At 46.7% G+C, this 10,723-nt stretch overlaps 1 protein-coding gene across 3 annotated transcripts; it reads right to left on the bottom strand.

Annotated features, from left to right (window-relative positions):
* Positions 1-3,858: 3,858 nt before the first annotated feature.
* LOC140068689 (uncharacterized) lies at positions 3,859-10,518 on the bottom strand. 3 transcript variants are annotated; one of them, XM_072114076.1, is made up of 11 exons: positions 10,418-10,518; positions 10,281-10,314; positions 9,403-9,543; positions 8,857-8,898; positions 7,344-7,391; positions 6,897-7,190; positions 6,733-6,783; positions 6,524-6,580; positions 5,408-5,440; positions 4,667-5,326; positions 3,859-4,191 (listed from the first exon to the last, which is right to left on the bottom strand). In XM_072114076.1, the coding sequence occupies exons 3-10, from the start codon at positions 9,540-9,542 to the stop codon at positions 5,278-5,280; spliced, it is 714 nt and encodes a 237-aa protein (XP_071970177.1). In that variant the 5' UTR covers position 9,543; positions 10,281-10,314; positions 10,418-10,518; the 3' UTR covers positions 3,859-4,191; positions 4,667-5,277. The 3 variants fall into 3 exon arrangements, with proteins under 3 accessions (XP_071970177.1, XP_071970176.1, XP_071970178.1); XM_072114075.1 differs by lacking the exon at positions 10,418-10,518 and having other exon boundaries at positions 10,281-10,379; XM_072114077.1 differs by lacking the exon at positions 10,418-10,518 and having other exon boundaries at positions 5,408-5,437; positions 10,281-10,379.
* Positions 10,519-10,723: the final 205 nt, after the last annotated feature.

Genomic DNA, 10,723 nt, shown 5'->3' with positions numbered 1-10,723 from the left:
AAGTTCTAGAAACATCCTAGAGGGTTCATGACTCCCCATAACAGCTCCTGACCTGGAGAGGGCGCTATTCGCAACTACCAGCTTGCTTATGCTTTGGCAGGGGCGTTGAACATGCACGTATCCTTGCTCGCTGGAGATCTATGGATCCTCCATCAGTGGCCACTGGCTTCACAGTTACAGTGATATATACCGAGAGCCTGATACACTGCGACCAGGGCCGGGGACAGCACTGGGCAGACCCAGACAAGTGCCCGGGCCCAGAGTTGTGGGGGCCTCACATAAGGCTGTACGTAAGGAATCCATAGGGGGTGAGGGGGGCTTTTTATAAAATAACCATGAGGGGGCTGTTTGGTAGAATGAACTAGGGAATATTTTGGGGAACAAGAGACTTTTAGTTTCTGGATTTTAATGCCGCTACCTGGGGTTTCCTGCAAAGCGTATTACTGAGGCTCTGTCACCCCGGGGCCTACTGATACCTGGAGCCGACCCCATGTGCTCCCCTCCCCATTTATTTATCTCTTTCCCTCTTCTCCTTCCTCTGCTCCCTTTTTATCCCTCTCTTCTACTCCCCCATCTCACTAATCCATAGCTATTATTGTTGTGCCCCTCACAGGGTTTTGCCTCTGTATGTTCTGTTTTGGGTATAATATTACACCCTGAAGTGTTTATGTTTCTATTTGATGTTCAAAAATGTAAATAGGTAAAACAAAATTTCTTTTAGAGGTTCCACAATCAAAGACAAATGGCGGCTTCTTCCATAAGCCCCTGTCCATGTGTGTTCTCCGATATTCTAGCTCCGCTCTAGTGACGTGAAATCCTTATGAAAACTGATGATGTCGTGTCCTGATAATTCTGGGGATGTTCTGTAGGATTTGCTGTAGGTCCATATAGAAGAACCAGGCTGGAGAGCAGTGTGTAGGTGCCCTATATAACAATGTAATGTCATAGACCAATTGGGGAATGATGAGGGTAGACACCAGGAGCCTAGCCACAAGGGGGTTTACCGTAAGAATATGGGGGTCCACATCCTCGTACTGTCTGGGGAGAAGTCTTGATGATGAATACTTGCCTTTGTACTGGTGCCCACATAGGACCATCTCCATGTCCTCCAAAACAGCCTCACCCCATGGGGGAAGGTGACTAATTCTAGTGACACTACCTTGTAGACCTTACTGCTGGGAACAGGCGCCAAACTCCTCCAAACCTTGTAATCCTCAGAGTCCTATAACACAGTCCAGGTAACACTCCACGTAACCACCGGACTCATGATACCAGCAACTCATTCATGTGCAGCCAACTCTTATACACCGACCCCCGAGCGACTTACACTCATTTTACGCTGGAAAATACAACGCAGGAAACTGGAGATTATTTCCTCTTATCCATGTTTTTATTTCTCCTCTCCATATACATGTAGATACCGCTCCATCTAGAATCCTACAAATGGAGATTTTACGTTATTGCAGAAGAATTTAGCAGAGAGAAGTCGCTGCACGGCCAAAATCTACACTTCCCGGCTTTCCCAATGTCAGGGGTGACACAGAGGCCTCCAAAGTTTTTGAACTTTTTAGGAGAAGACATGGAGAACGTGTTCCAGAGGGATAAAGCCGGGAGCACCACGTACAGTAGCGTCTTCTATCCTTACATCACATAGAAGGCCATTGTTATACAATCCCAGGTTGTATCTGGCGATTGTGGCCTAGGCACGCTAGTGTCATGGTGCTTGGTATGGGGACCGGAGGGCTGTACTACAGCCTGGCAGGTCTCCAGCAGGTGGTGTGTACAAGAAATATGGAGGGAGAGGCTGATATACTGGTTCTCCCGGGGGCAGCCCCTGAGTGTCTGTAACATGAGTCCCTGGGTAATGGATGGGGAAGCCCGTGGTGGTGACAAGTAGCCGTATCCAGGGATCAGATGGAGGCAACGTTGTGCAAATCTACTTACAGTTCCTTATTGAACAGCAGGCAATGGGCCAGAAACAGATAACAGCAGATTCCTTATGCTGGGAAGGTCATGGAGAGTCGGTCCGCAGGAAAGGTGCACGCAGCCTGAAAGCAGATGCTGGGCTGGTTCAGATGGAACTGAGTGCAAGTGGTGGAAGCTGCAGTTCTGGGCTTACGTCTCCAGACTTGCCCTGGGTGCCAGGCAGTAGGCCTGAGGCACTAGAATCTCCTGGGATTGATGGCTGTGGGAGCACTGAAGGTGTGCTGCTCACTCTCTCTGGGATAAGACCCTGCAGTCTGACTGTCTGCTAAGACCTTGGACTGCTCAGACAGACAGACTGACTCCAAGATGGATTCTCTCACTCTGACTAGACTAAAACCCTGTGCTCTCACCCAGCAGACGTTTTCATACTCCCCCTGGTCAGGTGGTAGCACCTCTCCAATCACCTTCCAGCTTGTATAGCAGACATATCTTTGGATAATTATATATACCAATTAACTGTTACCTTACCAGGCAGTATCTACAGCTGCAATTACACAATATTCCAAGTTCTAGAAACATCCTAGAGGGTTCATGACTCCCCATAACAGCTCCTGACCTGGAGAGGGCGCTATTCGCAACTACCAGCTTGCTTATGCTTTGGCAGGGGCGTTGAACATGCACGTATCCTTGCTCGCTGGAGATCTATGGATCCTCCATCAGTGGCCACTGGCTTCACAGTTACAGTGATATATACCGAGAGCCTGATACACTGCGACCAGGGCCGGGGACAGCACTGGGCAGACCCAGACAAGTGCCCGGGCCCAGAGTTGTGGGGGCCTCACATAAGGCTGTACGTAAGGAATCCATAGGGGGTGAGGGGGGCTTTTTATAAAATAACCATGAGGGGGCTGTTTGGTAGAATGAACTAGGGAATATTTTGGGGAACAGGAGACTTTTAGTTTCTGGATTTTAATGCCGCTACCTGGGGTTTCCTGCAAAGCGTATTACTGAGGCTCTGTCACCCCGGGGCCTACTGATACCCGGAGCCGACCCCATGTGCTCCCCTCCCCATTTATTTATCTCTTTCCCTCTTCTCCTTCCTCTGCTCCCTTTTTATCCCTCTCTTCTACTCCCCCATCTCACTAATCCATAACTATTATTGTTGTGCCCCTCACAGGGTTTTGCCTCTGTATGTTCTGTTTTGGGTATAATATTACACCCTGAAGTGTTTATGTTTCTATTTGATGTTCAAAAATGTAAATAGGTAAAACAAAATTTCTTTTAGAGGTTCCACAATCAAAGACAAATGGCGGCTTCTTCCATAAGCCCCTGTCCATGTGTGTTCTCCGATATTCTAGCTCCGCTCTAGGGAAGGGAAATCCTGATGAAAACTGATGATGTCGTGTCCTGATAATTCTGGGGATGTTCTGTAGGATTTGCTGTAGGTCCATATAGAAGAGCCAGGCTGGAGAGCAGTGTGTAGGTGCCCTATATAACAATGTAATGTCATAGACCAATTGGGGAATGATGAGGGTAGACACCAGGAGCCTAGCCACAAGGGGGTTTACCATAAGAATATGGGGGTCCCCATCCTCGTACTGTCTGTGGAGAAGTCTTGATGGCGAATACTTGCCTTTGTACTGGTGCCCACATAGGACCATCTCCATGTCCTCCAAAACAGCCTCACCCCATGGGGGAAGGTGACTAATTCTAGTGACACTACCTTGTAGACCTTACTGCTGGGAACAGGCGCCAAACTCCTCCAAACCTTGTAATCCCCAGAGTCCTATAACACAGTCCAGGTAACACTCCACGTAACCACCGGACTCATGATACCAGCAACTCATTCATGTGCAGCCAACTCTTATACACCGACCCCCGAGCGACTTACACTCATTTTACTCTGGAAAATACAACACAGGAAACTGGAGATTATTTCCTCTTATCCATGTTTTTATTTCTCCTCTCCATATACATGTAGATACCGCTCCATCTAGAATCCTACAAATGGAGATTTTTCGTCATTGCAGAAGAATTTAGCAGAGAGAAGTTTTCTGCACGGCCAAAATCTACACTTCCCGGCTTTCCCAATGTCAGGGGTGACACAGAGGCCTCCAAAGTTTTTGAACCTTTTAGGAGAAGACATGGAGAACGTGTTCCAGAGGGATAAAGCCGGGAGGACTCCGTACAGCAGCGTCTTCTATCCTTACATCACATAGAAGACCATTGTTATACAATCCCAGGTTCTTCCACCTCATCAGTGATCTGCAAAGTACAAGAGACATCAGATGAAGGCGCCTCATACATGACAGATCAGACTTGTTTGCATATATCAGTATCGGGCTGGCTCGGGTGACTGTCTATTACATGTCGGGAGATATGAGGATCGATAGGATTGGAAAGTTGTTATCAAAATTGCCCAATCCCTATGTTTTCAGAAACTGATCAGAAACTTCACTCATACAGACCCTTTTATACACTTTTACTCTCATACATACATATATTCAGTGATACGTACACAATTATGCAGTGATATACATGAATACACATATATGCAGGGTCACATATGCACATCCATATCCACTAGATCTAGTGGATATGGATGTGCGATATGTGACCTGCATTTTTAAATAATATGGAATAAAGAATTTTTGGATTTTATCAAGATTTTGTGAGTGCCGGAGTATCAACCTTCTCTCCATTTACAAATACATACACACATACATATATACACACTTACATTTTCTGGCGTGCAGGCAGGGGAGGCTTGGCTGTAGATACTGCTGTGCTGGTAGCTGCAGATGAGCAGGGCGGCTGCGGATCGGGTGACGGATGAGGCGGGCCATGAATGAGGCGGGCGGGCCGGCGGCTGTGGAACGGGCCACGGATGAGCCGGACCGCGCTTGAGGTGGGCTGGCTGGCGGCTGCAGAACAGGGCGCGGTTGAGCTGGGCCAGCAGCTGCATATTAAGCCTCCAATAAGACAGGCAGTTGGCTGGGGAATGGGCAACAAATGAGACGGGCCAGCGGCCACATACCGGGCCAAGGATGAGGCGGTAGTCTGCCATTGCTCCATCCACGGAGCTGAAGACCACAGATTGGCCGCATGTGTAGAGGAAGGGCAGAGGTCAGGACCTGCAGGGGTTGGCTGCTCAGCCACGGATGAAGCCTGGCCGGCAGCAGCACGTGGGTAGGGAGGAATGAGGGAGATTGGGCGGGCAGATGGGCACAGATGAGGTGGGTGTTACTACACCCCACTGCCGGTTGTTGTTATGCCTCCGCGGCAGTGTGTCGGTGCAGGCCCCCACCCCCCAATGGGCCCAATTGTTACGCCCCTGGGACTGATGGTAATTTACTCCATTGCCTTAGGAGCAAAGCAGCAAAGAAAAAAACGGAGGAACCTGCAGGAGACATAAGCCGGAGGATTGTGTCAGAGACTGCGGAGTCTACATCATCCCATAGGGTAAATGTCATGTACTTACCTGGAGGGTCTTCTGTCCCCTCCGCTGCTTCTGCTGAAGAAAGATAAAAATTATTATTATTATTGATGTCAGTGATGCAGAATTACAGGTGATCCCCAAGGCCGGAAAATCTGAAGAAGAACCTTGACCCTTAATGACAAGCGCCATAATAGTACGGCGCACGCCGGGTGCGGATACGAGGAGAGGGCTCACGGGCTAAGCCGGTAAGTCTTTACTGCATATTGCAGTGTTATGCCCTTGGTGACGTCATCGGGGTGCGGCGATCGGGCGTCATGACAGCCTTGGGTCTTCCGTCTCGTTTTAAGAATTTCATTACAATGTGCTAATTGCACATTGTAATGAATTAGGAAGAAAATCCCCATATACTGCCATACTGTAGTATATGGTAGGATCAATCAGACAACCTAGGGTTAAAGGACCCTAAATGGTCTGAAAAATAGTAAAAGTAAAAATAAAAAAAGCTTAAAAAAAAACACATTAGGTATCGCCGCGTCCGAAAATGCCCGATCTATCACAATATAATAACGGTTTTTCACTGCGTTTAACCTGTAACAGGAAAAAGCGCCCAAAGTTGTAAATGGCCCTTTTTTTGCCATTTTGAAAAACATAAAAAATTCAATAAAAAGTGATCAAAGGTTCTGACAGTCCCCAAATGGTAGCATTAAAAACGTCATCAAAAGTAGAAAAACTGACACCCCCCACAGCTCCGTACACCAAAGTATAAAGAATGTATTAGCGCCAGAAGATGGCAATATCCCCCAAAAAGTTTTATGTTCAGGAGGTTTTAATTTTTGTAAATGTATGAAAACATTATAAAACCTTTACAAATCTGTTATCCCCGTGATCTCACTGACCCAAAGAATAAAGTAGACCTGTCATTAGGGGCGCACAGTGATAGCCATAAAATCAGAGCCTACAAAAAAATGGCGCAAATGTGTTTTTTCACCATTTTCTCTGCATTTGGAATTTTTTCGCCACTTCCCAGTACACGGCCTGGAATAATAAATCACGATGAAGTATAATTTGTTATGCAGAATGCAGGGATGTGCATCACTATTTTTAATGAGCGCCCCCTAGTGATCACTACGGGTAGGCAGAAGGTAAATGGCCACTTACCTCTTGCGGCTGCTCCCCCGGCTCAGACACTTTGGTTTCCACCATTTGCGTCTTGGCCTACAAGAAATAATAAGCAGATAAATCTTCATGTGGAGGGTTAGGGGTTAATATGGGTTATGTGTAGGGGCAGAGGTCACTGCATGAGAGTATGTGACCCCCATGTGGACCCCAGTAATGTAAATGTGGTCCTATATATTCCTCATACTTACTGTAGAGACTCCTCGCTCGGCCAGGCCTCAATCACCTCCAGTCCTGAAGGTCTACAAAAGAAAACACTGACATCAATATAAGAAGTAAAAATCTCTGATGATGACTGAATATATCCATAATGTCTGTGTGGAATCTGCTGATTGTATTCGCACTCTACATTTACCTTCTAGGACTCTCTATGATGTTCTCCTCCACATATATCTCCTCCACATCCTCATCACCGATCTCCTCCTCCTGATCCTCCAGATGTTCCTCCTCCTCCTGATCCTCTAGATGTTCCTCCTCCTCCTCCACATCCAGGATTTTCCCCTCCGCATCCTCCTCTGCTCTCTGCTGTTCTACCTCCACCTCCGCCTCCTCCTTCACTTCCAGGTCTTCCTCCTCCTCCTCCTCCTCCAGCACTCTCAGCTCCTCCCATTCCTCCTCCTCCTCTTCTTCAGCTCCATCTCCCTCCTCGCTATATGAGACAGAATAGGAATGAAATCTCTATGATAAATCAGTCTTATATTCTGGGGGCAGATAATATGGAGACTGGGGGGAAGGGATTGGAGGACACTTGTTCTAGATTATTCTAGAACTTCATGGGATAAAGGAAATGTTCTATACTCACGTGTTATCAAACAGGTCAAAGAATCGTAACATTCGTACTGTTGTTATCCTAAAAGAGAAACACAGCGCTGGTAACTGGAACTGCCCTACACATTCCCCCCTTATACCCATCATATACCCCTCATGTCCTCTATATACCCCTTATGTTCTCCATATACCCCTTATGTCCCCCATATACCCCTTATGTCCATCATATACCCCTCATGTCCCCCATATACCCCTCATGTTCTCCATATACCCCTCATGTCCCCCATATACCCCTTATGTGCTTCATATACCCCTTAGGTCCATCATATACCCCTCATGTCCTCTATATACCCCTTATGTTCTCTATATACCCCTCATGTGCTCCATATACCCCTTATGTCCCCCATAACCTCACATGTCCCCCATATACCCCTCATGTCCCCCATATACCCCTCATGTCCCCCATATACCCCTTATGTCCATCATATACCCCTTATGTCCCCTATATACCCCTCATTTTCTCCATATACCTCTTATGTCCTTCTTCTACCCCTTATGTTCATCAGATGCCCCTTATGTTCCCCATTTACCCCACATGTCCCCTATATACCCATAATGCTCTCCATATATCCCCCATGTCCCCCATATACCCCTCATGTCCCCCATATACCCCTTATGTCCTCTATATACCCCTTATGTCCTCTATATACCCCTTATGTCCCCCATATACCCCACATGTCCCCCATATACCCCTCATGTCCCCCATATACCCCTCATGTCCCCCACATACCCCTTATGCCCCCCATATACCCCACATGTCTTCTATATACCCTACATGACATGTCCCCCATATACCCCTTATACTCCCCATACACCCTTCTATGTATCTCTGGTGACCCCATATACCACTTATACCCCCCATACACCCTTCTATGTATCTCTGATGCCCCCCATATACCCCTTATACCCCCCATACTCCCTTCTATGTACCTCTGGTGTCCCCCATATACCACTTATACCCCCCATACACCCTTCTATGTATCTCTGGTGTCCCCCATATACCCCTTATGCCCCCCATACTCCCTTCTATGTATCTCTGGTGTCCCCCATATACCCCTTATACCCCCATACACCCTTCTATGTATCTCTGGTGTCCCCCATATACCCCTTATACTCCCCATACGTCCCCTTCTATGTACCTCTGGTGTCCCCCATATACCACTTATACCCCCCATACACCCTTCTATGTATCTCTGGTGACCCCATATACCACTTATACCCCCCATACACCCTTCTATGTATCTCTGGTGACCCCATATACCACTTATACCCCCTATACACCCTTCTATGTATCTCTGGTGTCCCCCATACACCCCTTATACCCCTCATACACCCTTCTATGTATCTCTGGTGTCCCCCATATACCCCTTATACCCCCCATACACCCTTCTATGTATGTCTGGTGTCCCCCATGTACTTACCCCTCCTCATTACCCCCTGGTTATAAGGTTATAGCAGTATATAGAATAATAGTATGGTATAATTACCGTATTGGGCCGCCTAATGCCCTGATCGTCCACCACCAGCGCCTGTTAGGAGAATATGATGGGACACGTGATATATACAGGTCAGGATACAATGTGATGTCATTATACATGAGCACAGAGGCAGCCAATCACATCACTCATGTATAAGACCCGGGGTCCTCCATGTCCTCGGCCTCCCCATTTCTCTACATAATGAGAAGATTGGTCACAGCTACAGGAAGGTGAAGGTGGAGGCCGCCATTAGTCTAAAGCCGATTGGACAATATACAATGTGATCTGATTGGTTGCTACGGGCAACAGCTTCATTTCTTTATTTGTTCCATTCTAGGTAAATCAGTAAAATAAATGGGGGGATGTATCGGGGCCTGGGGGCAGTTTTCTTGTGTACAAGCCCTGAAATATTCACAATTATTAGTGAACCCCCAGTAGTTACGATTATTTCCCCCTCCCAATTACTCAGGATTATTTACCCCCCCTGATCGTATGATAAATCCCCCCCAATGACTTGTCTCATCATATGCTGTAACCTGTGCCCTGATAACTTACCTCATCTCTGCAGACTCCCATCCTTCATCCTCGGTGTTATCCTCCTCCTCCTCCATCACCTCCACAATCTCCTGCTCGATGTTCTCCTCCATCTCCTCCATCACCTCCTCCCTCACCTCCACCTCTTCCTCGTCCTCCATCCTATAAGTACATAAGACAGTGAGTGTCCAGGACCTTCTCTATGGTTTCTACAGGTGGAGACATGATGGACATCAGACATTAGTGGCCAAGAGAAGGAAAGTCTCAGTTACTAAACCTTTATAACCAGATCTCATCCCCGGGACCTGAAGACCTGGAGATCCCTCCTCATTACTTCTCTCACTACCCCTCCTACACCTGTACTAGATCCCAATCTATAGCCATCTCTATGGACCTGCACAGAACCCGAGACCCTCAGTATCACCCCCCATGTAAGTGCCCCCCAGATCCATCCTGTTATACAAGGCCCAGTCCCATCCAGACCAAAAGCCGCTTTACTATATGAGGAGCACAGGGATAATGCACATAGTAATGTCCCCATCTACACTATGACAACTCTTCCTGGAAAACCATATAACATATGGGGTTAATGGAAAAGATATCACAGTAATGAGCTGATAAATCTAACACAGGTAACCATGGAGACCGATAATACAATATATGATAGGGGGACATTCTGTTTCCCATTATCCCTTCCATTCTCCATATATATCACTAATATATAGGAACCTATAGCAGAATAATTCCCAATATACATCTGGTGGTCACCACTAGGGGGCGCTCTGTACATATGGAGTTATACAGATATGATCATACTACATGGCAGCTGTATACACTGAGCTCCCCCTGGTGGTGACTGTAGGAAAACCCTTAATGGCAAGAGGCAGATTGTTACTTACCACAAACTCAATCTCTCACTCACTAGCACCAAATCTGTAACAGAGGAGAAGTAAAGAAATGGCCATTACTGATAAGTAGGAGAAAAGATAGAAGAGAATGAAGGACACAACAGGAGCTCAGGACACGGGGGACTTACCTCAATCTCCTACAACAAACCCTCAGAGGCTTCTAAGTTCCGCAGCTTCTTATATACCCACGTGATGTCATAACGTGGGGGGAGGAGCCAGGAGATCAACATTCCGTCACATTCTATTTTCAATAAAATTTATTTATTTTGTGTTTTTTCACAACATAACAGTCATAATAACAGAAGAGGAGGATTTTATACGGTTTATCTTCTACCTACTGATTCTTAATAAAATTAACTAAAAACCATCAGAATAAACTGCTGACAGGCAACAGACAAAGGCAAAAAGTGTTGGTTATTGTAACAGATACATAG

The sequence above is a fragment of the Engystomops pustulosus genome, chromosome 7, assembly GCF_040894005.1.
Source record: "Engystomops pustulosus chromosome 7, aEngPut4.maternal, whole genome shotgun sequence".
NCBI classification, from domain to species: domain Eukaryota; kingdom Metazoa; phylum Chordata; class Amphibia; order Anura; family Leptodactylidae; genus Engystomops; species Engystomops pustulosus.
Note: the sequence above shows the minus strand (reverse complement) of the source record. Positions and strands in the feature narration are given on the sequence as shown.

Excerpts from the sequence above, each read along its gene's own strand:
- LOC140068689 (XM_072114076.1), bottom strand. The coding sequence starts at position 9,542 with ATGGAGGACGAGGAAGAGGTGGAGGTGAGGGAGGAGGTGATGGAGGAG. Across the intron at positions 7,191-7,343 it reads TTTGACCTGTTTGATAACAC|CGAGGAGGGAGATGGAGCTG; the intron begins GTGAGTATAGAA and ends TGTCTCATATAG. Across the intron at positions 6,784-6,896 it reads ATCATAGAGAGTCCTAGAAG|ACCTTCAGGACTGGAGGTGA; the intron begins GTAAATGTAGAG and ends TTTCTTTTGTAG.